Here is a 27,060-nt window from a genome sequence, read left to right as displayed (position 1 = left end):
GAATAGGCAATAACCAACATGTATCTGATATTTCTTAACGGGGATATCTACCAGACTAAATAGAACAGAACAGCTGTTCCAGGAATCAGGATACATTTTACACTGTTAAAATTAAATTTTGCTTAGTCTTTTAGAACTTATAGAAAAAAAGGTGGAAAATAAAAAAAATCTAACTGTTGATTTTGCCAGCATCATTTTGTGTTGACATTTGTGGGTTTTTTTTTTTTTAAGGTTTCTTATTTATTTGTTTAAGGCAATATTTTTGCATATTTACATGTTTTCAATTGTATTTTTTGCTGGACAGACCAAACTGAAACTAATCTTGAGAACATGAATTATTTACATTGTGACCTTTAAGACTTCTAAAGTTCTCATCATCTTCTGGTTAATTTGTGTAAAAAGACTATTTGAAGAATAGATATTTGATTTAATAGGTTTAAATAACTTTCAATTCTTATGAACCATTTACGGACTACTGAGTAAAATCTCTTTTCATGGATTATTGACCTGGTAGTCCCTATGATGTGACAAAAATCTTTTGATCCATTTCTTCCGCATGTGTGCTACATCCACAGGCTCAGTGTCTTTTTTAAGATATTGCAGGAAAAATGCCCTTTTTTTGGACGCTTTGCTTAAGTTTTAAGTTTTACATCAGCAGCTCAGTATACTTTACTACATGTAGTTACTTGCATGGATTTTTTTCCTGCAGAGATGTCAGAAAGGTTTATAGAAAAAAAAAACTGATTATATTTTTACTAGCAGTGGCTAAATAAATTTGGGTATCTTTTTTATTTTTCATGTAAAAACAATAATTTTGCATGCATGGATAGTCTAGAAATAGTAAACCATTTAGTTATTCAGTTCAGACAGTGTAGCAGGTGACGACTACTCCAAGGTGGGCAAGAGCATAAGACCAATGCAAGGAGGTTTCCCCATGTGCACTTGTAGAGAAGATAATGGTCCCTGTGCGTACGCTAAGCTTAAGCGTAGAGCATTAGTCTCTCTAGAAGAGCCGCAGGAGGAGGAGGCTGCGTGGGACTTCTTGTGGGCAAGTCCAGCCTCACTGCTAGCTGGGCTCAGTCAGTCGTGCTGACCATGGCCTTGACAATGTGTGGCTGACAGTGTCCATTTCATAAGATGAATCTGCTTTTCATCTTTAAGAACAAACAACTGCATTTGATAACTTTCTCTCAGCACGGAGAGTTTTATCCTAAAATCAGCTGTGTGTTTTTCTTCAAATTTTAAGCAAAGAAGCACTTGTCTGTCTTAATTTTTTCAGAGCAAAGTTGTCTTTAATGTCTGTCAGCCTTAGGCTAGTTTTACGTGCTATAGAAATGTAGGGTGGTATTTGTACCTGCAGTCTTTATAGACTATCGCATTGGCAGTACGGAGAGGTGAGTGTATAGAGTCAGGGTAGAACATGGTCTACGGAAAATTCCTGAAAAGTAACTGAGCTATTCTGCATTGTTTGTTTTCTTTAGAAAAGTCTATGCAACTTTCCTTCATACAGGTATCCTGCTTTTGGAAATATCCACGCTAGAACCGAAGAGTGATTCCTAACTTAGAGGCAACTTAGATTCCAAGTGACATATTATTATTTTCCTTATTTTCTTTCTCATTCCCCATTCATTTACCACCTCTCAAGAGCAGTCGAAAATGGTTTTCTAAAATGCTTAAAGGCTACATTGTCCTTATTTCAGGAAAGAAAAGCTGTTTTATCCTATTAACAGCTTTCTATCTTATTAGCATCCTTCCCTTCATATTGTATTAGTAACTGTTTTCATAAATGCCACAGAGAAATATAACAATATTAGCACCTTTCAAATTGTGTTAGTGAAAATAAATACAAGTAAGAATGCTAATGCTAATATAGCATGATGTAAAATTGCTAATAAAACACCGCAGTGCAGTGAACAACTCAGAAAATATTTGGGTAGCTGAATGGGAGGAAGATGAGAAACCTCACTGTATTGCATGAATGTTTAAGACCATTGAAATGCAAGGTATGTTCCCATTTCCTTTTTTTTTTAGAGCAATGCATTCTTGGGATTATAGTTCTTCATGTTAAAAATGGTCATCTATCAATTAAGGCTATTTTATCCAGGGCCTACAAAGTGATCCCATTGTTTAAAATTATTCCTTTACCAGGGGCAAAACTTTCTTAAGTTGTATAGTTTAAAAAAATTCTATTTAAATTTTCATTCTAACAGAAGAAATAGTAATGCTTTGTGCTTCTGCCTTCTTACCTACTATCCTCATACTTCACTGTGTTGTACGAGCAGCTGATTAATCTTGCCTCTGAAAATGGTACATAAAATCATTACCCTGTTTTTACAAACTCGGCAAGTTGGAAGGGAGTGGTTAAGTTGCTCAAGGCCAGACAGTGAATCCGTGGGAGTGGCAGAATTCTGGTGTTCTGCCTCTCTCTGTCCAGTGTTTTCAACACAGAATTATCCACATAAAAATTGTAAGTGACTTGAAAAACTGTTTTGCACCAGAATTACATGGTGGAGACATTACATCTCTCTGCAGAGACAGAAATACCTCTGCATGTATACTCTTCATTCTGTAGAATTCACGGCAGGCCTTTCCACCCAATTTTCTTTCTTTCTTACCTTCATACAGAAGTAAAAATACAACTTGAAGATTAACTCGGGAAAGGTGTAGTGATTTCTAGCTATCTGGTCTTCTAGGAGCTTTTTTTTATAGGAGCTTTTTTTATAGGAGCTTTTTTTTTTTTTTTGTGGGTGTCCTTGGGAAGGAATATTTTCTCTTGAAATGAACTTTATAATCCAATATGCTGAGGTTTTCTTGAGTCTAGAGCAGTACAGGTTTAGAAAACTAGATATTCTTCAAGGCACAGAGAGAGGCAAGCATAAATGGGGAGGAGGGGAACTGGAGCCTTCTTGTTCTTGAAGAACTGTATTTTCACTTTTTTATGTCCACAGGCTTAAATGATTAGTGAAATGTAGCCAAGGCCTGGCTTTTAGTGTTTGCTTCATAACATTGTAGATACAATTATCTACCAACAATGAATTATGAATATATTTAGTGGCCCACAACATCTGTAGTTATTTTTCTAAGTGTTGTCAAATGTGCCAGCAATTCAAGTAGGACACAAGTTTGTGGTCTCAAACATAGAAGACAGTCCTAAGGTCTAGCTCAAAATGGAATCCCTGCATGTTTTTATTGCCCAGTGTCCCAGCTGTAGTGTGATCTTGTCACTTAGTTACTGTGGCTGGCTATAAATTACAAGAAACTCTGAAACGCTGTATTTCCAGGCTTTCTATATGCAGGTCAGCTTGTGTACTTCCTAAATGACAGTATGCACATGTTATTACTTTTCGTGTTAATTTAAAACCAACTCTGTTGTAGTCTTGATTTGGCAGCTGTTAAGAACAGTATGATATTGGGATTCTTGTCATTTACACAGCAGAATTTGTGCTGTAGTCTTTTAAAGAAATACTTTATTGACAAAAGAAGAGAGAAGAGTCTTTATTGGGATCTCTGAAGTAGCAAAGAAGGGGCAGTAAGTGATAGACATTCGAAGGGCTATGTACAGGGCATATAATATGTGCTCTGAAAAAGCATATAAAGAAATTATATTCTGTTACACTGCCCACTGTATATAAGAATTTGAGACTTAAGTAGATCTGCTGGTTGAGTAAGATATCTTTTAGCCTCACAGCGTTGTAGGAAGCTCATCACTAGTTAAAAGAAGAATTTTTGTCAGTCCCATCATTGAAATTCAGAATAAAGCGAGTTGCAGAACTTCTCTCTTTCCCCAACAAGTTGTGCCATTTTAAACTGCCTCCATTTTTTGTGGTCACCTGTAGGACCTCCAGAGAAAGGGTGAAGAGAAAGCAGGACTCTTCATTATCTGTTCTCCTCCTTCTCCCCTACTGCATTCCCCTTCGCGGTGGGTTATGGCCTCTTGGAAGCTCTGCAAAACAGCCAGACAGATTGATTTTCCATTACTGTTATAGCCTGTTCTTATTAATATGTGAATAATATGTATTTGTTAAATATAATTAAATGGCCCAAACTGTGTTAAATGAATGTCTTTGGTCTGGGTGAATACCACAGAAGTCAGTCCTAACGTCTCTTAATGTTGACCATACAAACTTATGCCTAGGTATACATGTTTAAAAGCACATGTTTAATATCACATGTTTAATACCAGGCAAAGTTCCCTTCTCTCTGCATTAGACTTCATAGGAAGGAAATGTCCAAAAGAGCAGCAAGGTAATCTTGAATGTTGGAATGTCAATTATAAAACCATTAATTCATTTTAGCATGCATGTATTTTGTTTTCAAACCTTTATAGCATTGCTTAAGATTAAGGAATCAGTCATGAAATTAATTTAAAATGATTCTGTTGAAATCCAGCCCATATCTTCCTCTACCTGTATAAAAGTTCCTCAAGGGCCGCTGTATTTTTGATAGAAAGGCAAGAAGCCTTATGTTAGGAACTCAGCAGAAAGGATGGGTAAGTCAGCTTGAGAGCTCCCGTTATCTGCAGTTCATGGACATGGCAGAACATGGTAGGCACGGTATATGTTGTGGGCAGAGTGGGCATGGTAGGCACCTTCTCAAGCCTTTGTGGAAAACCCTGTTTTAGTGCTTATATACTTTAACTTTAGCTTTAACCTGCCAGTTCTCACCTGGACACATGCTTCCATATCAGCTCATACATGGGGTACCTCTATCTGTTCATTTTACTGTTTCTTCCACTGTCTAAGATCTTTGGTTTCTTTTCTTTTTCTTCTGCATTTTCCATCTTTCTTGCAGAGGCTTCTGAAGAAAAACTTTATCAGGAAAACTTTCTGTTGCTCTCCCTGAAAAATAATGTAGTATACATAGTGTCTGGTTTTGTAAACTTTTTAAAAATACATTGGAAAGGTAGAATTACATTGAATGGTTTCTGTAATGCCTGGCAGTACTCTCTCAACAGCATTTTCTAGCAAAAGTTTAGCATTGTTCCGCCTTTGCATTTTTATGTCTACTTTTTAACAGACTTGAACAATGGCTACAATGTTCAGCTGCTGCAGACTCACTCCAGGATCTTTTTATTATCCACCCCCCCATCCCTTTTAGATTAAGGAGTAACAGATGTCCAACCACAGTTGCACCAACCCACTCTACTACCTACAAGTGCACCAACTACTGTACTCTTACCCTCTCCCTACCTTAAAATCCCTCCACTGGGGAATGGAGGGACTGCGATAAAGCTTTGCATACGTAGATGAATCTATGCCAGATTCATCTGCTGCTGTTTGGGGTCATTCTTGAGCCTGACTGTCACTGATTCATATACTTAAATTAAATGCTATTGGAAAACAGTAAACAGATATTGTTAATAATTCAGATACATATTCTTGCTGTATGCATGTTGGTTGCGTTGTGGAGGTCTTTAAAGACCACGCATTCTTTCATGTTAATGTAGGAATACACACTATTCCTGGTATATTGAAGCTTCTCCCTGATGAGTTATGCTGGTTTTGTGTTGGATTCTGTAGCAATCAGAGGTAAATGGCAATGCAAGCTGCATTGATTCTGGATTAACTGAGTAAAATGAAAAATTAATCTTTGAAATAAGGACTGTATTCTAGTCCTGAGATTTTGCATAGCCTCCATCAATAAATTGTGTCTCACAATTTATGTTGCATTTACCCTGAGAGCACTACTTTATTACCACCACCTCTGGTTTTCGTTTAGGGAATGTAGGTGTCCAGTTAACTAACTGATTTGCCTGGGGTCACGCAGGAGCATGGAAAAGCATGTGGTTTTCTTCAGTCCCAAATGAGCATCTTTCAGCTTGAACCCTCATCATCCTCATCGCTCAGGTGTAGACTCCTGGTTCTCAGGGGAGGGGGTGGGAAGCTACCAAAGCCAAATCACAACCTGGCATCAACATTCTTTTTGCCAAAAAAGAGAGACCCAGTTAAGGCCAGGCTGAATCTTTGGGTCATACTACTTATCTTTGGAACCTCTGATGCCAATCCATAGATATTTTATAAAAATACTTAGCTATTTTTTAAGACTTTTCATATTTAGTTATTTGAGAAACAAGCAGACATTTTTATGTTTTTGAAAAGTTTGCGTGAATTTTGGAGGGGGCTGTATATAAGAAACAGAACACTTACTAACTAGTTAATGCCCTTCAACACTTTATACCTTCAAGACTCTTTAACTCATAGAAGAGGAAAAGAAACATTAAACCTTTAAACTTTTTTCCCCAGCTCATAATTTAAAATGGCTAAATGGATCATTTTTGAGTGTGTGTAATAAAACTCACTCTTAGGCTGAAACATTGTATTTCAGGTTCACGCTGAATCCAATTTTTACAGGCAACCTGCTAACCTCTTGGAAAAAAATAGGTAGGTTTATAATGGAAATGCTGATCAGCCTTAATAAAGCAACTCTACCAAATGACACAGTTTCATCTAGTATGTGTACATGCATTATGAGTGTATTACTCCCATAATATATACTGTAAATGATACATGAACAAGACAATATAACATCAAATGCAAGAAATATATGTAACATTGGTGCAAAGATTTAAAAAAATGAAAAAAAAGGTAGTGAATGTAAGCAAACCTTTTACAGCATAATAGGAATACCATTTTGTAAGCCCTTCTTTCTTTTTGCAGTACAATTAATTACTGAGTTCATTAATTAATGAACATATTAGAGAAAGACACCATTACTGACCGGTGGAGACCTGATATATTACTGAGTCAATAAACTATTGAACATGAAACAGGACCTTTCAGGAAAATTTTTTCCTCATAACCCACAAACACATATATTATTCTTGCACAGTCAGCACTTCTTTGGTGCCCTTATATTTCATGTTACTAATTCTTTTAATCACACATACATACAGCAGTGTTTTATAACCTAGCTAATGAGTAATTGGACAGGTGACATTGGGACTGGGACCCTGAAGTGTCAGGCATAATAGAGCAGGCTTTTTTTTTCTTTTTCCTCCACAAGGTTTTTGAGAGTAAGAGGTAGTGAAAGAGCAGATGGGATAGGAGGGAGAAAGGATTTCAGTATCAGAAATTTATCAGAGAAATACAGATTTTAAGTGAATAAGTGAACTACAAATGGCTTTAGATTGCAAATAAACAAGAAAATAAAACATTTAAAGTAACTCTGAACTCCTTTAATTGACAACAAACAGAATTTAGCTTAGCCAAAGTAATGCTGAATGTAATTTTCTTTAAGTCAGTGTAGTTAAAGTAATTCCTTTCACATACAGATAGAGTGGGGCGGGGCGGGGGGGGCAGGTGATAACTGTTGAAAGAGGCAGGCACATTCACAAAGCTTCAGTATCTCTGTGGCTATAGGTACCAAGCACCCTTCCCCCACCTTCGCCCCCAAGTAATCATTGATTGCATCTAAATCTATAGAGATATCTTTTCCTGGCAGCTCTGGTAGTTACAGTAGATTGTTAATCTGTGAATGATCAGAATAAGCCTCTCTTGTCTCAGAAATCTCCATGCAAATTACATCTAAATGCATGCCATAAATTTATAAGTAGCAGTTTGAAGTGCACAGGTCATCTTCTACACTATTGAAGAGCATACATCTGTTGCACTTGAAAAAAAGTCTTGTTCAATTAACATTTGCTTTTCTGTGGGCATGGCTGTCCCTTCTCAAAGTAAACCTGTGTAGTTTCAAAATCATTTTAAAGAGAGGAGAGGGGTTAATGAAATGTATCATTGAGACAGATTTTTAATCTTTGTGTGGGAATATAGTTTTAGCATCACTGCTTTGAAATAATTTCTTTCTTCTTTTGTAAAAGAGGGAAATATACAAGTTTGACAAATGTAATGTGCTAAAAGGTGAAGGGTTATGGCTAGATATTGGGGGAAGTGATAGATGCAAGAGTAAGTTACAGTATGTTTCATGAGGCAGTCCTGTTCTTGTACCTTTGTCATTTTATCCTGTTTTGGGAACATGTCAAACCCATGACTCCTTTCTGATTTAACGGAGTTGCATCTTGTGTGAATCTCAACAGGGAAACTTAAGAATAACCTTTGGATATCGTGGGGGGAGGGAAGAGAGACGTGTACTCTTCCTTTCTGTGTATTTTTGCTTCCTTGTCTCGCTCCTGTTTTTTAGCAAGCTGATACGGTGCTGTGGGAAGACATCTCCAGTAAAATTGTCCTTCAGGCATTTGATTCTAAACAAGGAAATTTGCAGAACACCCACATAATCCTCATCCTACCTTCTTTCTTCTCGTAAAGGAAATAGAGCATTTCTTTCAAAGAACTTAGGAATGCGTTCATCTTCATGGAACAACTGATTATGTTATTATTGAACAAGCATTTTTGTTGTCATTTCCCAGGCATACTGATGTATGTTTTTGAAAGAAAATGAATCTTCGCTTAAAAGAATGAACAAGGCTGTGAATGTTAGAAGGTTTTTTTGCTGTACAGTTAGTTCCTTTCTAGCCCTCACAACAAATTTGTACAAGGAGGGGAGAAAAACATTAATATGTGTTTTCTGTTTCTTTTTCCAGGCCATCCGCTGTACACTGGTAAATTGCACGTGTGAATGTTTTCAGCCAGGAAAGATTAACCTGAGAACCTGTGATCAGTGTAAACATGGCTGGGTGGCACATGGTAAGAAACATCTGTTCTGGTCTTATCCTTGCTATTCTGTCCATCTTTCTCAATATCTTTAACTACTAAGAGCTGGAGTAACGGCAGTAGTGGTATCTGCCTTTAAGTGCATGTGTGTGCAGTCTGCGTGTGTGTGTGCGCGCGTGTGTATGTGCATGTCTTTGTACAGCAATTTCTAGGATGGAAAAGCAAAGGTCTATTACTTTGGCGATGACTAGAAGTGCTGGTGGAGTTGTACAGCTTGTGCACAGCTCAAAGAGTGTATTCTGGCCTGCAGGAAATAATGCTGTGCTAACAGGTCTCAGCAGAAGAGCAAAAAGTTTATAGTATGGTTGCACAGCAGAGTTCATGTTGCAAATAAGCATCAGCCAGTAAGTCACTGAGCCTAGTGGAAATTCAAACGTCCCTACATCAGCCTTTGAGAGCCGGGATGTCAGAATGAAGCCAGTGTATCTTACTTGGCTCACCAGGAGTGTGCATGTATGATTTGTGAGGTGAACCTCTCTTCCCCATGTGTAAGTAGATGAAGAAAGGATGGAGGGATTAGACTCTCTAGCTCATATCTAAGGACATAAGCATACACTAATTGCTCAGAGCTCTCTTTTTACTTATCTTTTACTATTTTGTGTGTTTGGTTTCTTTTTTTCTAAACAATCACTAAGCTCTGAGAGAGAGAGATCATGTTCAGTACAGTCTCCATAGACACAATTAGAAGGCAAATAAAAAGGACACCTACATTCTAAAATGATTTAATGAAAAGAGAGGAAAAAGAGAGAAAGATTGCTGTGTTTGGTGAAGAAATTCATGTCTGAGGTTTCTTCTCACAGTCCAGGCTATTGGCACCTAAGCAAGCATACTCTTCATTCCCCACTTCTGCCAAACATTCAGTGGATTATATTTTATAAGTTTTATTTTACTTTGATGAGATCTGGGGTGGAAGTTCAATTCTTCCCGTCTAACATGCACGTGATTTCTGTTTACTTAGTGCATGCCTCTGTATATTTGTGCCTGAGCATGCTGACAAGTGTGAATGCTCAACCAAACTGAACAGCAAGGAGTGCCATAGGAGCTTTTAAAACATTCACATACCTGGAAAGGAAGGCAGTAATGCAGGTACGAGGCAGTCCTGTGTCACTTCATAGTAATGTATACAGCCTGCCTAACAATACCACAGCAACAGCAAGCTGGTAGTTGGTTACAAGTTTATTATATTCTAGAATCTCTAGGGACATGGCTTATTTTTGTTCCACTTAATTCTCGGCAAGATATCTTCAGACACAGTATAGCCACACTCCCTTTTCTTGGAGGGTTCGCTAAACCTCACAGAGTTTTTGGAGTTTGGCATGCTTCAGGCGTTATGTGGAATCAGCCTCTGAGGCTTTGCTGATCCGCAGATAGGGCAAGCTTGTCTAGCTATTTTCCAGGGTGACTCTTCCTGTTGAGTAACAGAAATCAGCAGTCTAACATTTGGATCCTGGCATATGAGTATCCCACTTTTTGTTTTTAACCATTACTCCTTAGAAGTAATGTGTGGTCAGATTTTTTTGGTAAATTCTTCTCTGTGAGGTGGTTGGATTCAAAATCGGAATATATGAAAGTAATCAGAGATCACCACAGTGTGCTTAAGAGAAATGGCCCTGTCTTACATCAAATCCAAAAAGCTGGAAGGAGAATGTGATAAGCAGGGGTGCACCATCTGCACCCATACCTGAGCACTTAATATTCACAATAGAAAAACTAAGTATAGCTATATATTAATACAAAGTGTTTGTTTTACTACTGCACCTAGAAGAGAATGCTCTGGGTTTGTTTTTAGGTCTGGAGTATTTTTTTAGTTCTTTGGCTTACTTTTAGTTCTTTTGTTTTTTAGTTCTTCTTTTTAATTCTTGGTGTAGTTTCATAGAATTCATCTAGAGTCTTTACATTTTATGGCAGAGCAAGGCTAGTCAGATGTATGTTTCATATACACACTCAAAGCACAGGCTTATAAATTAGTTCCTAAAGACTGTGATGCATCTGTTTCAGTTGTTGCCCTTAACTGTTTTCCAGAATTCTGAGGGCAACATCCAGGAGACTGATTAATTCCTTGCACTGTAGCACCTGGATTTCAAAATCACAGGATCGAGTTGCTATTCAGAAGTGATTTCCTTTAAACCATTAACACTGTACTTCTAGAAGTTGTTCCTTGAATGCAAATAGTATTTCCTGCTGCTTTAATTGAAGGATTTTCTTCTGATTTTTATTAATGAATTTCAACTCAGATCCTTGACACATGATGTAGTGTTTTATTGAATGTAATTATCAAAGAATAGGGGTTTCCAACAGAAAGCACCATGCTTATTCAGGTTTTGATAACCTAGAATCATAATTAAGTGAATAGTTCAAAAATAGCTTAGAACTGCAGTCTTCTCATGCTTTGCTTGACTGATCTGCGCAGAGTTAGTGCATGTTAATAACTGCCCGTTTAAAATGTTGGAATTCTTGAGTGAGAAGGACAGCCACCATGATATTATTAAACTTAGCAACTATTGCCTGTTTTCTTTTTTCCTGTTTCCATTGTCTTTCTCATGTTTTCCTTCCTTCACCTAAAATGAGCTGCACACGTCTTGAAAGGAAAGGTTTCCTACAAGTTCATTTTTTTTCTATTTGGAGGTGCCAAAAGTAGGATGTCAATATATGAACAGATTCATCAAAGGAGTTCTTTTGTGGCAAGATAAATGTTTCTCTTGGCAAAAGTTCAGTTTATTGAGTTTTGACCCTGTACCCTTATGCTGTAGTGGTAATCCTACCATCAGGGTTTTTAAGGCTGAAGCCAAAAGCTGCACAGAACATAGTGTCTTTCTCTAGTACTGCTGTACTTAAAGAGGAATTGGGTATTTCTAGTGTGAATATCTGGATTTTTTAAGGCATTTGGAGAACTGAAATTTTAATTTTTTTTTTCAGCTGAAATCTAGCTTTCGTAATGTCAGTTTGGATGGAGATTTATTTACTAAAACAATCAATAAATTGTTTAAATTGGATAAGCCATTTCCTAGGCCTCAAGCAGGCACACACACAGCGGTTACACATTTTTCTTTTTCTTTTTTTAAAATGGTTAAGATACCTTGTATAGCCCATATGGTGAAAAATAAATTCAGTAAAATCTTAATAGTGGAATTCTGTGGGAAAACTGATTTTAATACAGGCAACTGCTATTCTGTGATTTTTAAAGAATGTAAGAACAAGATGACTGTAAAAAAAAGCAAGACATTCTTGGTTTCTTTACCTGATACTTTTGTTATATTACAAGTAAAGGACTTTAAGGAGATAGTCATGACATTTTACTAGCTGTGGCACAGAAATTCACCTACTCAAAGTTTATAGGAAATACTGAAAAAAAATTGCCATCCACTTCCCCTAGCAGACGTATCTTAGCCTATGAGAAATTATGCAAGCCTGCAGTAAAGCCATGTTGATTTCATTGACTTTGTGTTTTGCCTTGTATGCTTGTCACTGATGCAAGAATAAGGATTACTGTCCTACTAGCAGAAATACTTTTATTGTACCTGGTTCAACAGATCAATAGACCCAATGCACTATCAACAGGAGACACAGTGTACCCTCTTTTATAACCATTTTGTTCTAAAAAAGTGTGTTAAGGTGAAATACATCAAAGTGCACTAAAACTGTTTGATTGTCATTCTCTTTTAGTAAGTTGAGTTCCAGTTATCTCAGACTTCACAATGATTAAAAAACCACAGTATAATAAATATAATAGTTTTATTAAATTTTTCTAAAATCATTGTTGCATTGTTTCAAAGAGAGTCAGAATATTAAAAATATTAGTTCCTTATCTTATCCTCAAAGTGATCCCTGGTAAAACTCAATTAGACATCAGAGAACAGAACCTTTTTAAAAGATATTTTTGGTATATTGTGCATTCTTGGACCAGCTGAATTTCACACTATTCAGTCTGCTAAGAGAAATGAGGTAGCCTGTGAACATTTTTGCTGTCTTCCTTGTGCACTTTTTTTTCTTAGAGCAAGTTGGTCTTGAATTCTCCAGTAATCTTTGTTAAGTCTTTTCTTCTGCATCATGCCAATCAGGGCAGCTCTGGGCCAGCCTCTTCATTCTGCTATGCTTTAGTGCCTCTCTGAGGTGTACCTCCACATATGAACTATGTATGGCCTCATCACTAACTGGGGACTTGGCCAGGCCTTTCCTCTAGTAACTCTGAGATTTTTAATAGTAACTCCATAACTACGTAATAGTAATTTTAGTAACTCCGAGGTTTTAATATGATAGGCACTGACTAGCAGATTGCAGCCCGTAGTGCAAATCCATTACTCCTTTTTGGTTCGGAAGTTGCCATCCAGTGAGTATTCATGCTCAGAGACTCACCGTGTGGGTTACACTTTCATCTTGTGAAGGAAGTTTTCTGTGGTCAGTGTTTGTATAATGCATGCACTGGCTTGCTGTAAATGAGACCAACAATCAAAACAGTGGCCGTACTGCCCAGTGGAGAACGCGCCATCACAAACTCACATGCATGACATGACAGCGACTCCTTGTTCATTCCAAGTGGCTGAGCGGCCGTTTCTGTATGGTGATTTGTAGAGTTGAGAGAGTGGTGAAGAGAGAGCAAAAGAAAGGAAGGACAATAAATAAAGCAAAAATAAGAAATGCTGTGGAAAATTTAGAAATTGCATCTTTCTTTACCCGTAAGTTGCTCTGAGGACTTGGTCTAGGAGGAAGGTTTAGGCTTTAAATGTGAGCTGCACGGGAGTGAGAGGAAAAAGCAAGAGGAGTGCTATGTTGAATTAAAAGTGAACAGCAACTAAATTTGTCTCAGTCCAAAGCTATTAAGTGAACAAGATCCAGGTTTGCAAAGTCAAAGGTCAACTCCGATTCAAAAAAAAAAAACCCTCTGTTGTTATAGATCTTAGAGTCTCTTTAAAAACTGGCAGAACTGCCATGTTGTTCTTTCCTTAAAAATGAAGATAATAGAGAAAAAATACTAACAGGGAAAGGGGAAATGTAATCCTATTATTACAATTTTGTGGTAGAATAAATGGGTTATATTATATATATTATATTGTTCCATAGGACTTAAAAGCAAATCACAACCTTAGCATGCCAAACGTACTTGTTTCCTTCTATACTGTTTAGAGTCAATTCTTTAAAATACTTTTAAATGACTTGAGAACGTCATAAATCTCATCTTTTTTAGTTATACAGAGATTTTCAGCAAAGAAATCTCTCCAATTTATTGATAACAAAAGCTAGCTTTTCATGACTTTTAACGTAAAATTATTTTAGATCTAGTCTGGCTTTTCCTGTACTTTATTGACAAAATCGTTTTAATCCATCTGTTATAACTTCCTTATGACCCTGAAGGTTGAGGCATATTTTTCATTACTCAGTTGCTTCCAGGAACCTTACCTGATTAACATTTATTACTGGTAAACACTTTTTTCATCAAGGCCCCCTTTCTGCCTATGCCTCCCCTTTTTCCTTCTCTTCACCGGTAGCTCCCAAACTGGCCAGTGCAGCACAGATAAGGTGCACGCTATTATCTTGTGGGTATTCTGGCCCCAGTATCTGGTTTTAAAGGCTGGTGCACCAGTAGGAATGATGTGACAGTGCTTGCCTTTGTTTACTCTGAGATCATCCTTAATACAAGTCGAGTTAAAAGCAGATGAAAATATGCAAGTGTTATGACATCCAAGATAAATAATATTGCTACAAAGGTTTATAAGATGCAAGTGACAGAAAATAAAACAATGCTTGATTATCCCAAGACCAAATTAAAAGGACTTTCCTCTCCATCCTTGTATTCAGCTGATACCTATATAACCCTGTGGTCAATGGTTTAGCTCTCATGCAAGTTGGCATCCTCAGGTCACTTCCTGGAGGAGACCTGCAGGCTCTAACATTCGTGGATTGGCACTCACACCTCCTGCTTTCCTTGGATTTCCCTGGGGGTCCATTTGGTTTGAAATCTTTTCTTTCTTCTTCCCTGCCACCCCCAAGACATCTTCATGCTTAGCTCAACCAGAAAGAGGTTAGACCTTCCTCCCATGACACTATTGGCTCATGGTCCTGGTTTTGAAAATGCTTATGTCCCTTGGGCATGGCCAGGTGAGATTATCCCTGACCAGACAGTAAGCAAAGTCATCTAAAAACCGCTCCAGTGCTAGCTAAGTCCAGAACAGATCACTACCCATGGTGAAATGCAATGTCCTTTCCTGCTGGTTTGCGCTATGTTTACATCCCAAAGTGAAGTCTTTTCTCATTATGAACACTTTATTGTACAAAAAACTTTAATGCACTAGTCACTCTTTGTAGTCTCGCATAACTGGGAGTAATACCTTCAGCTCATTTGCAGTTCTCATTTGAAATCAGACATCCTGGCAGTCAGATTGCTTTGTATTGGTAATAGATTTACAGGTGACTCTTCTCAGCCCTGTCTTGGAAGAATACACTGTCATTTATTTTTACTTGAGGAAAGGCTTTTTTGTACAAAAGCAGAATTCTTCTCCTGCTGAGAATCCCAAACCCTGTCTGCATGACTGGAGGGCATCATGCCCTCTTGCTCTCTATACCTGTGCTCACTACCTTGCTGCTGATGTACTTTACAAGAAGATGGCTATAAAAATAAGCAGTAGTCTGTAACGATTAACAAAGAATTGCCACTATTTCTGCTTTAGTCTTCTGTTTTGTGGGCAAGTTTTATTGTATTATATCTAGAGATTACGTGTATGTGTTACATTGATCAGGTAGACACAAAGTTTGCGGCAAGAATAACTTGCTTCCAGCACTGGAACAGCATTTTGAGAACATAACAGAGATTTAATGATTACAGGTGTAAATTCTCTGCCTTTGCCGGCTCTATTCCTGGTAATATGAACTGAGACCATAACGTGGTCCAAAGCTTTATTACCCATCTCTGTTGTTGACTTACTTTTTGCGATCTTGTTCAAGTTGCTTCCCAGTACCTCAATTTCCCAGTCATATAATAGCCACTTTTATAGATATGATCTACCTTGACTAGCTATAAAATGTCCAGAGAGGTTTAAACTGAGGGTATTACAGAAGTGCAAGGTATTGTTATGTAGTGTCCATCATTATTTAAATTAAATTTCACAAAGAAGGCTTCATCCCATTTAGCATACCCAGTAACATGGGGTAAAATTCTGGGACAACCAGTCCTCTCTTTTTAAGGAGAGAATCCATTAAGGAAAAGAACAGGCTTACTAAGTACAAAATGGAGCAGAAGCAAAAAAAACAATGATTTTTTTTAGCACTGAGAGGAATTATACTTGAATTGGAATTACCCTTTTCAGATATAGTGAGGCTCCATTTTGGAAAGGAAGGCAGTGAATTCCTTTACCGTGTCCCTTTAAATATGCTGATAGGAAGTTCACTACATGGCATAGCTTGAGCATAGAAGCAGCAGAGTGTCTGGAGCTCGCTGCTAGATTCTTAAATCAGTAGAATAAATTCTGTGGGACCTACAAGCACAAATCACCAGCAGATTTCTGGGGCATCAACTGTGGACTTCTCTAACATGCACTCATAGGTCCCCAGGATGTCTAGGTGATGGTACCTGCTTACTTGTCTCTTTTAACACCTATGCTGCTGCATATGAATTGCTGTGATGTGCTAACCACTTTATCATTTTATTACATTTTATTACATCATAAATTTTTATATCTTCTTAACGATCCTACAAGAAGCTTAATTGTTTATAGGAACATCTTAATTAAGTAGAGTTCACTAGGTTAAGCAGAACACAAATTGAAAGAGTTATAAATGAAACAAACCCTACCACTCCATTCAGTAGAGCTTCAGAAGGTTAAAATGGGATTTGATTGCAAGGATAAAAATTTCATATTGCTTTCAGATGTTACAGAGTAACGATAATACCATGGATAACTTTACCTCTCCTTTCTGTTTTGCAAATGTGAAACTCACTGGATGGGAAAGCCATAACTTTTTTTTACACACTAGGAAGAACTTTGACTTGAGTTGTAGCATTATGAGCAAGCTTTCCCCAGATTAATTTAGCAGACAACAGTGCTACTTTATTATCCCATTTCCATCTGGATTTTAGAAATAGAAAAGATAATACAAGAAGCATATAACATGAGTCTCAAAGACTTCTCTAATTATATTGTAATTGATTACAGTCAAATTTGCTGAAGTATATTTAACAGGAGCTGTGTGAATGGTCACAGTATATGAACTTTATGACAATCTCTCATAAGTGTCTTGTTTAGTTGCTGGGGGGTGGGAAAGATTGATGTTGTGAAGGGTAGAACTAGCTGTTTGACCCAGTCTTCCAAGGGTTTGAACATCTTCAGCTGTCAGCACCGTTAGGGCAGCAAGTTTTCCAGGGAAATCTGAGGTGGTTTAGCACACGTGAAAAAGCATTTCATAGGCTTGAACCAGAGCTACACTGAGACTGATATACCACAATGGTGTCAGCTTGCCCTGGTGAAATGCCTCCACAAAACAGTATTTTTCTACTGCATCCAAACAGAACAGTGTTTCTTAATAGGTGGGCAATGCCCGCTACATTTTCATTACAATTTTCAAGGCTGCATAAAAGATGGTATAGGTTGCCTAGAGAAGTGGTAGAATCTCCCTCACTGAAAATATTCAAGACTCATCTTGACAGGGCCCTGGATTACCTAATTTAAGGCTCTGCTCTCAATAGGAAGCTTGACAAGATGATCTGCAGTGGCCCTGCCAACCTCTACTTTTCTATGAGTCTGTGAGTCACACTTAACTGAATTTGAGTGCATTAGGATTAAGATGGAGGTCCTCCAAATCCAGACCACCAATCCAGGACTCCTGAATGTGCTTCTGTCTCACTCTTTGTAGTATGTCAACCAGATGGTCTTAACCACATTACAATACATATGGGCTCCAATTTCACCATTAATAAGGGGAGAAAACAGCTTTAAGAATGGTTCAATGGCTGATAGGAAGGAGGCATTAGACTTTGAAAACTAGGAGATAGGAAAGCTTGAAGGCAAATGACTAGCCAAGGTAATAGGGTGCGTTATACTAATTTAGTGTCTTCCGTTATAAATTGTAGGTTTCAACAGTGACAGTGTCAATCCATGTGTCAAGGAGCAGCAAGATCGGGGCTGCTCCATGAGGGGAACTGACCCAGGAGCCAAGGGTGGCCCCAGCGCAGGCCGTCCCCTCACTGACAGGGCCAAGTCTCCCAGGGACTTAACAAGGTGGGCAGAGATGGGGGCTTGTAACACGGTCCATCAGCTGCCCCAGACACAGCAAGCAGTGGACAAGGTCCAGGGTCCATCCAGGGGCTCCAGTTAGGAGCAAAAGGAGATACGGCCAGAGGCAGGAGTGGAGACAAGGCCATAATGTGGGTCTAAGGGACATCCAGGAGACACGACTGGAGACAGGCACACCCACAGCATAGCTCAGGCAGGGACTGCAGGCCCAGATCTGAGCTTAAACAGGGGTCCTGGACCCATGGCTTGAGGATGCAAGGTGGATATCTCCAGGGATGCTGGTCAGGGCAGTTAAGACCTATTGGTGCACCCAGCCCTGAGACCATGGGCTGATCAGTAGTTGCTGACAAGTGATGTCAACACACACAAAGGCAGCTGTACCCTGGGATCTCACTTCATTCAACTGCATGTGCTTCTCCATCAAGATAATCACCATGGCTTAAGTCCTCCTTCACGTAGCCACAAATCCACACGCTGTCACAGAAGGCTGTAGGGTCGAAATCCTGCAGCGGACCAGGGGCGCTCTCTCTTCCTTGTCCTGGTCCCTAAAGTCAGGGGTTCTCCTTTTCATTTATACAGTGTGCCCATGCAGGAAGTGTCTAATAGCCACTGAGATCTGGGAATAAAGGTCCCACACTGCTTGTTTAAAATCAACATTAAAAGTCAACAAGAAAGAGGGGAAGAAAAACAATTTTTATCTTTTAACATCAATTATGTGTTTAAAAAGTGTTTGTCAAGTACCACCACACAGTCAAAGTTAGTTCTAACCTTCTTTTCACAGGCAATAAATTAGGGAAAGGGGTTTTTTTCCCCTCTATATTCACGTTTTCCACTATCAAAGAAAAGTTTTTGTGTATTAAAAAAAACAAACAAACAAACACCTGTTTGGCTTGCAGGAATTGGCCAGAGAGGCTGTTTTCCTGACAGGCCAAAAGCGACCAGCACAGGGCCCCTTTAAAAAAAAAGTCAGGATTTTTTTCCCCCTATTTCATGTGAGCATTGGCAGAAACTCTGACAAGCAGTTCTTCATATTTTATTATGTTCTTGTCTGGCAGAATCTCTGTCAGGCAAAAACCTTGTCAGCGGAAAACCTGTCGTAGGATCAGAGGAGACAAAAACAGGTGTCACAGAGGCAGTCAAAACTGAAGGAAAAAAAAGATTAGGCTAAAGAGAGAAAGGCAGACAATTACATTAATGCCATTGCTTTTATCTTATAGATGTGTGTTATTATCTCGGGGTGCTGAGTGCGCAATTGCCTCAAAGAAAAGTAGACAGGAGACAAGGAGAAACTTGATAGTTATTAACTCAAGAGGCAGTGTGTCAAAGCTGGATGGGGTTCAAAGTTTTGCAAAGGGATAAAAAAAATTGCAGACAGCAAGCAACGTCTGTGAACAAACTGTGGTTCTGCTTTCGGCTACATAAACCTAGTAGCAATCTAAATGTTTCAACTTGGAATCAGATCATAGAGGGAAAAATTAATGAAAGATTTCATTCAGACTTTTTTTAATAACATTTATTTTGTGTACATGCAACTGAAGTGCTTTTTTTTGTTTTTTTTTTTGATCTGTTATAAAAATGTTGTTAGAGCATGAGGCATGGTGAGGCATGAAGACATTTATCAGTTTAGTTGCTGTGTTGTTTGGGTTTGAAACACCTATTATCAACATGCATTTAATTTTAAAATGCTATTAAGAAACCTTTTACTAAGTGTGAACATCTGTACATTCAGGCTGTAAATTAGGAGATCACATATGTGTCCCTCTGTCAGGGACTAAATGCATTTGGCAAATGGTTTCCATTATTGGCTTTTAAATACTGTAAAAGTCAGAAGGAAAAGTTGCTTTTGTCTATGAATCAGAATATACTTTACTTCCTCTCCTTCCATGACCTTTTAAAATCTACAGCGGCTTAGTGAATGTTTCTCTTCAATCTGTATTAAATTGTGACAAGGAGGAAGACAGGATTGAAATGGAGATAGCCAAAGGATGCCATATTATAGGTGGTATTTATGCCCAGACTGATTCAGGATGTTCACCCACGCATATGAATGTTGAAGTCTTTCCCTCTCTGTGCTTGAGCAAGGAGATGAGTGGGATAATTTCCTAGATCATGAAAATATTTGAGCCATTCAGTAGACAGTGGCAAGCTTTCTTGTCCATGGTCACCTTCTAAGCATGACATTTTTCAAGAGCAAATTTTTTCACCTACAAAGTGCACCACATTACACCATGTGGCAGGTGGTATTAAAAATGCATCCCGAGGGAGGCTAGCGCAGACCACCTCTTATGACTGCAGTAGTTTGCCTATCCCTCCAACAAATTAGTCATTTGTAGGCTACCTTCTGTTCTTGAAAGGGTTTGTTACTTCTTTTTCTGTGGTTGCTGAAGAAGTAGAAGAAGAAAAGCTTGAACGCTGAACAATATGAAGCTATTCTTGTTCACCGGTAATGAACAGCAAACTACAGTGCCCCACATCATTGCCATTAATAATGCTGGATCTGTTTTACCATGCTCTGCATGCTGTAGTTGCAACAGTATTATAGAATTTTTTATGTTCGTTTTGTATATTTAATCTGTCTCTTCATCTGTTCCCTTGCTTCAGAGAGTGTCCAATTTCTTTAGATAAAAGATATCTGGAAAGTTCCTGAATTATTGTATGTTTCATTTCTGGTTACAAACTACAGAAAAATTCTTTTTTGTTTTCCTATTGACCCCTATCAAATCTGATAATCTGGAAAGACGATGATATTTTTAAGATTATGCCTTGTCGTGTGCATGTGTGTATGCGCTCAGACTGTGTCCCTCTCTGGTAGATAACAGAACTGGTTAGAGAGCTGCAAGAAAATCAGAAAGTAGGAATGCCCAAATTTAGAACTGAAATGGAAGGACATCCCTTATAATCAGTAATCTGACATTGTAACCTACTGCCTCTCTTCTGTGGTGTTCTAAGATATGCAGCCAGGCAGATCAGCTAAGAATAATGATTTCCACTAGACCTTTTTTTCTGTCTCTAGAATACCTAAATATTATAGAAGATCAGGAAATTAGCAAATAGGATGTTTAATTACAACTCTAGCGACACTAAAAGTAGGATACCTAAGATGCTTTTATATGTAATAGAGGCAAAAATCCTATGCTTTTTTTTTACCTATTCAAATAAACCATATCAATGCTTTAAAATACAAAATTAATTAGCGCGTACTTATATTGCTGTTACTTAACAAAAATCCACTCAGAAACAAGGCTTTTATTTTGTCTGATATTGTCCATTGCACATTGGGAAGGAAGAGATCCTAGGTCAATGAGTAAATTTCCATAGCTGGGCCTATAAGCTGGCCACAGTGTGGATAAAAAGAGAGATTTTCTTTTCATCTTCTGGCTTTTCAGAAATTGAACAAGTAATTGGGTCTTATTTTAATATACTCTTTGTATTCAATTTCCTTTAAATTGCATAGGGTCTAAAAACCCAGTAAAATGTAAATAGCAAAGTAAACACCCCCCCCCCCCGGTTTTATTGCACTTTAAAAACATCGAAAGTGGAACATTAAATTTGTTTGTTTGATATATTATAAATAGATCCAAAGCCTGTGGCTGGAATTTTGCATAGTGCTACAGGTATAATGTGAAGATAGATATTGTATCAATTTTCATATGGCCCCTTTACGATTCAGATCATACTGTGCAAAGTCTCAGTAAAATCTGGGGGTTTTGCTTACTATCCATGTTGGTAAAGTGTAGATAAGCCAAGTACTAGCAAGAACTTTCATACTAGCCTGCATTTGCAGATAGATGGCTTGCAGTACTTTTTATGAAGTCTTTTTCTTCACCCTTACGTGTTCACGCAGTTGATAAGAGAGCATGTTTGACCAAGATTTTTTTAAAGATAGATAGCTAACTCTCTGTTTAGGTGCTTAAAATAATTGGCCTGATACTCATAAATGTCAAGTGCTGTGCAGTTCTTGGCATCATCAGTCCCTATATATCCCTCTCTCTTCCTGAAAAAAAAGTTACAGGCAAGTTACATAGGCAACTGGGTGAGCTTGACTTTTTGCGACCAAGACTTTCTCAGCACCCATGAAAGTTACCACTCTCATTTCAGCTGCCATGATTGCACATGTAAACACCACCACCATCACCACCACCAACCCCCCCCTACAATGCATTCAAACCCTTCAGACAGGAACATTCATTCCTTTTAGATCTTTTGGGTTACTTGGGTGAGTATCCTTTGCAAAATTTAAGTGTTGATAGCAGTGTACCAAGACCAAGATGTAAACAACTGGAGTCTACTTCTTTTACCACAAGAACAGATAGAAAACCTGTATATTGTGTGCACAGGCACAAAACGTGTAAACGTGTTGGTGCAAAAGAATGTAGCTCAAAGGAACATGTCATTGGGTTTTCTGTGTCTTCACAAAATTGCCATCTGCAGCAACAAAATAACAATAGGAGTTGATTACTTCAGTGCAGAAAGAAAGGCTTCCACCTTGAAATTGCAAAAGGCTAAAGATAGTTCTAGCAAAATCTCAAATATATCGATACTTTATGAAATCTGTGATTAATACAGACCATATAGGGATTATGGTGCATGCTTGATACCTCAGTGTTATGTGAGAAAAACAGGGATAAAAGGTTCCTAATTCTTATATTAATTGTCCAGCTAGGCATTTTCAGGTGTTGAAGACAAATTTCTGTAACTCCTCTTCTTCTCCCTCTTCCTCTTCTTCTTCATTTTCTTCCTTTTTTCCCTTTTTTATTAAAATTCCTGAAACAAACACTTAAGAATTGAAATTTAGAATTCACTACGGAAATATTACTCTGCTGTATGTTGCTATAGTAAAACTCAAGGGCCTTTTTGGAGGCCATTCCACAAAAGTTTTGATTACTCTACTGTGTAAAGGATATGATTTTAAGATTCATGAGACTTCTTCTTCCCCTCTCAGTGAACAGCTTTCAGCTCAAATTGAGGTAGAGTACCAGACTGTAGGGGCAGTGCGAAGAATTGATTTGAGCTGTTAAGAGAAAGCTTTTGTAGTCTAAGCACCTAGCTGAAAGCAACACAGTTATTTTTCTGAAAAGATTGTGCAGGTTATAACCAAAAAGTTACAAACATGTTAAGACTTTTCTGGGTGAAGTTTTGAGCTCTGTGAAACTGTAAGGCTTGAGTAATACACCTCATGCTGCACAAGGAAGGGACTTACAATGAGTAGTTCATGATGATCAGTCAGTGATATCTTCTTAATAAGAACATATCTGTTTATGTCATTTTTCAGGTACGATAAAGCTCGTTCTTATATATAACATGTTTCATCTTGAAGTCTCCAAAGCTCTTATGAAATCATATACTACTGCAGATAATGTTAAACGTTTTCACCTGTGAAATACACTATCGTTCATTAGAATACAGAAATTGAACCAACAGTTTAGGGCAGGAAATGGTGAAGAATGCCCCATCCACATGAAATTAGGTAGGTGATTCTAGGCAACAGAATACAGTTATCTACTTTAGGATTTGGCTAGAGGGATAAAGTTAGTACTCTTGTCCTTACAGAAAGACCAACGAGACTAAGGTCCTTTTAGTATCTCTTATCTGAAAGAGGATGCGTCTAACTACAGAAATGGCCTACTGAATCCTCCCAGAACAGTGGGCATTAGTTCATTGCAGAGGGAAAAATCAGTCAGGAGTACTACAAAAACAACTTCTCTCCACTGACTATTTTATTAGCAATTTTTTAAAGAAACAAGATAATATTTTATAAATTATGAATTGTAGTGAAAAGTTGAATTCTCCTGGCAAGTGCAAGTGGTTTCAGTAATCAGTGATCCATGAGAATTTGAGATGTTTACCATAGCATTGTTCCTCATATTGGCACAAATGCATCTCCTTCCTCGTCATGTACCTTTTATTTTTTGCCTGTAGCATGAGGTCTGTCTTTATTTTGCAAACTTTCTGGTACACGCCCATGCAAAAATGCATGCTTTGTTGTGTTATAAATTACACATTTCAGTGCATATCCTGACTTGTACTTTAACAGAATAAAATTCACTACCTTTGTTTGTGTATTATTCAATCTGCAGAATAAGGCCCCAACTCCAAATTGGAGATCATTTCACTGACGCTTAGAATGTTAATCCAACAAAGGACTCCTTCTTCATTGTTTTTGTGTTCTGAGAAGCAGAAGTCCTTGGATAATACTGCTTGAAAACAAATGTTTTAGATCAATAAGATATCTGCAGGGTATCTTGTGAAAATTTTTGTTTACTCTTCATCCAGTGTGCTTAGTCATTCAGAAGGACCTGTTTTATTTCTTCTTCTTTTCTATTCCATCGTGGTCTTTCCAAAGCTATTATTCTCAGAGTGGTCACATTACATGAAGTGGATAATTGTCCACAGGGTTGTGTAATCTCATTCCATCTATTACTTTTATGATCCACCCAATAGTCTTTACATACAGACATCTTTCAGTCACTCTGACCTGGGCCAAATTGGAATCCACCACCTTAAAATCTTAAGCAAGTCCGTTCTCTTCTTTAGCTAAAAGAACTTGCTTTTCCACACTGTAGGCATAGGGTTTTCTGTTAAGAGAAACAAAGACAAATACTAAATGTATTAGAAGTATGGTATGATGCACTGGTTAAAGAGCAAGATAGAGTTTTAGGAAACATACATTCAGTACTTTACTGTGGTCTGGATTTGTGTAATCTTTGACAAGCCAGTTAACCTGTTTCAGCCCTAGTCTTATTCTGTAAAACTGAGGGTGGAAAGCTTGAAGTGATCCAGGCCTGCTTCCAGAAGGTATTACAAAATTGTAATCAATGCTTAATTATTTTGAGAGGCTTGGGTAAAAGGTGTTACAGCTATTAGCATTGATATTATTAGCAGCATTCTTTCTGTTGGTAATAGCAGCAGTATTTTATTAAGTATTAATATTTTACTCCTTCCAAATAGTTGCTCCCCCCTCATGTGTGTATGTATATATATATACATATATAGAGACACATATATATAGTGTATATATATATAATCTCAGCACACATCCAGCAAAACCTACAGTTACAAAATCAAATTTCTAGGTTTTTCTAGCCAATCACTTTGATGACAGATCTGTTACAGTAGTAGCAAAATAACCATGCAACAAACAGTATCATGCAAAAAAGGGGGGAAAAAACTGTAGGGAAGTATTTGAACTATTTAGGCTTCAATTAAATCCCATTCATTAGACCTTGTAAATAAATCAGTCCCACATCATAAAGCCTGTGCAGCTGAAGTGCTTTGGAAGAAGAGCTTTTGGAAGAAAAATCCTACCCTTCACATTCTTCAGTATAAATGTCTTGTGGAGAGACACAGGACTGCAGTCCCCAGGCTTGCCAATCCCTTATCTTTTGTGAATGTTAAATTAATATTTAAAACTATTTATTCAAAGTTGACTTAACCACTAGAATAGGAAAGATCAGACAAATCAGTTGCAAGAAATGAAGTATGAGGAAACCAGAACTCTTTGACAAAGTATTCCTTGGAGTAAATGTGTTGAATGAAGCCAGCGAGTAAATGATAAGGGCCTTTGCGCTCTGGATGTAAGAAAGCAATTTATCAAGAGTACATGAACTCTCCAGTGACCATAAGCCAAGAAGAAACCAAAGCAGAGGAGGAGAAGTCCCTATAAGATTATTTTAAGTGCTCAGAAAGTTCTGTTTAAAAAGGCAGGCAGAAGCTTAGGTGCTGCAACATACTCCATAAAATGGAAAGGAAATTAAATGTAAACATTGATACTCAATAAAGTGTGTGATGCCATATGTAATTCCATCATATTTAATTTCACAAGGGTATAAGAATTACCAGCATCCTGTAAACCTTCCCTCCCTTCATTTCTTTAAGTTATTCATGTCACAGTGAATAACATAAAATTCACACAAAAGGGTAAACTGAACCAAAGTGTATTACATACTAAGCAGTTCAAGTAGCAGCATGATTAGCTGTATGGTAACTCATGGAACTAATTTTTAGAATGTTTCAAAAGCTGGGGTTTGGGATGTATCTGTTTTGTTTGTTTTTTTTCCCCTAGAGCTTAAGTCTCAAACTTTTAGCAGTTCCAGTTAATTTTGCACAGCTGCAGTCATGGTCATTAGTTCATTCATAAATTTTTCAGAATTTCTTTTGAGGTTATGAGTGTCATAGTCTTTCATACTAAAGTGAGCACCCTTATGCTGTAGGAGTCAAAGTTAATCATGTTCTTTGGAAACTAGGCCTATTTTGGAGTGCATCTGTGATAAAGAATCAACTGCGTGATATTTCTACGGAAAACATAATGTGCCCCCCAACCTGGATGTTCTTAGATAATTCTTTGCTTTTTTCTTGCCTTTCCTTTAGCTCTCCTCTTACTCTTAGCCCCTTCTCTTTCAGCCTTGGACAAGCTCAGTACTCAGCACCTCTACCACCCAACCCAGGTGGAGATTGTGCAGTCCAACGTCGTGTTTGACATCAGCAGCCTGATGCTCTATGGTACCCAGGCCGTGCCCGTGAGACTGAAGATACTACTCGACCGACTTTTCAGCGTGCTGAAGCAGGAAGAGGTGTTGCATATTCTACATGGCTTAGGCTGGACTCTGCGGGACTACGTTCGGGGCTACATCCTTCAGGTAGGAAGCACAGCGAAGCATGTTGCCAAAACCAGTTAACTGACATATTTTTTTTCCTGCACAATTAGTCACTATGCACCCACAGAGGCAGAAGGCTGTGAGGTAAATTTAGTGTGTTGTATGTAAGGCCAACGATGATGTTGGCAGAAAAAAATATGCCATTTTTACCTAAGCTAAAAAAATGCAGGTTCCTCAGTACCATAGTTTTCCTTTGTACTTGCTTACACTTATTGTAGGAAATACCTCAAATACTGCAAATAGTGAGGTTAGCTAGCTGCAAGCCTGACTTAGTCATGAAGGCAACTGGTGTATTTTCAATGACTATTCTCTGACTTCATAAACTAAGATCTGAGTCAGCAGCTCCTTCAGCTTTTCTTTCCTCCTTTGACTAGATACCTAATATGGGATAGATATAACGAAGGTTGTGGTAGTGGTTGTGTTGGGAAGCATCATTATAATATAAAATATCAACAGGTAAAATCCTGTTTATAAGGTCATTTTAAAAAGGTAGCTTTAAATAAAGTTTTACATGTGGCT

General features: G+C 37.9%; 1 protein-coding gene across 1 annotated transcript in view; it reads left to right on the top strand.

Annotated features, from left to right (window-relative positions):
• The window catches only part of BNC2 (basonuclin zinc finger protein 2), a 332,225-nt gene that overhangs the window by 204,060 nt on the left and 101,105 nt on the right, over positions 1-27,060 (top strand). Inside the window, exons 3-4 of the mRNA XM_067315784.1 lie at positions 8,537-8,639; positions 26,288-26,523. Of these exons, the coding sequence (XP_067171885.1) occupies positions 8,537-8,639; positions 26,288-26,523 (339 nt within the window). The remainder of the gene's footprint in view (positions 1-8,536; positions 8,640-26,287; positions 26,524-27,060) is intronic.

Source organism: Apteryx mantelli, chromosome Z (genome assembly GCF_036417845.1).
Source record: "Apteryx mantelli isolate bAptMan1 chromosome Z, bAptMan1.hap1, whole genome shotgun sequence".
NCBI lineage: Eukaryota > Metazoa > Chordata > Aves > Apterygiformes > Apterygidae > Apteryx > Apteryx mantelli.
The sequence above is the reverse complement of the archived record's forward strand: the minus strand, read 5'-3'. Positions and strand labels throughout refer to the sequence as shown.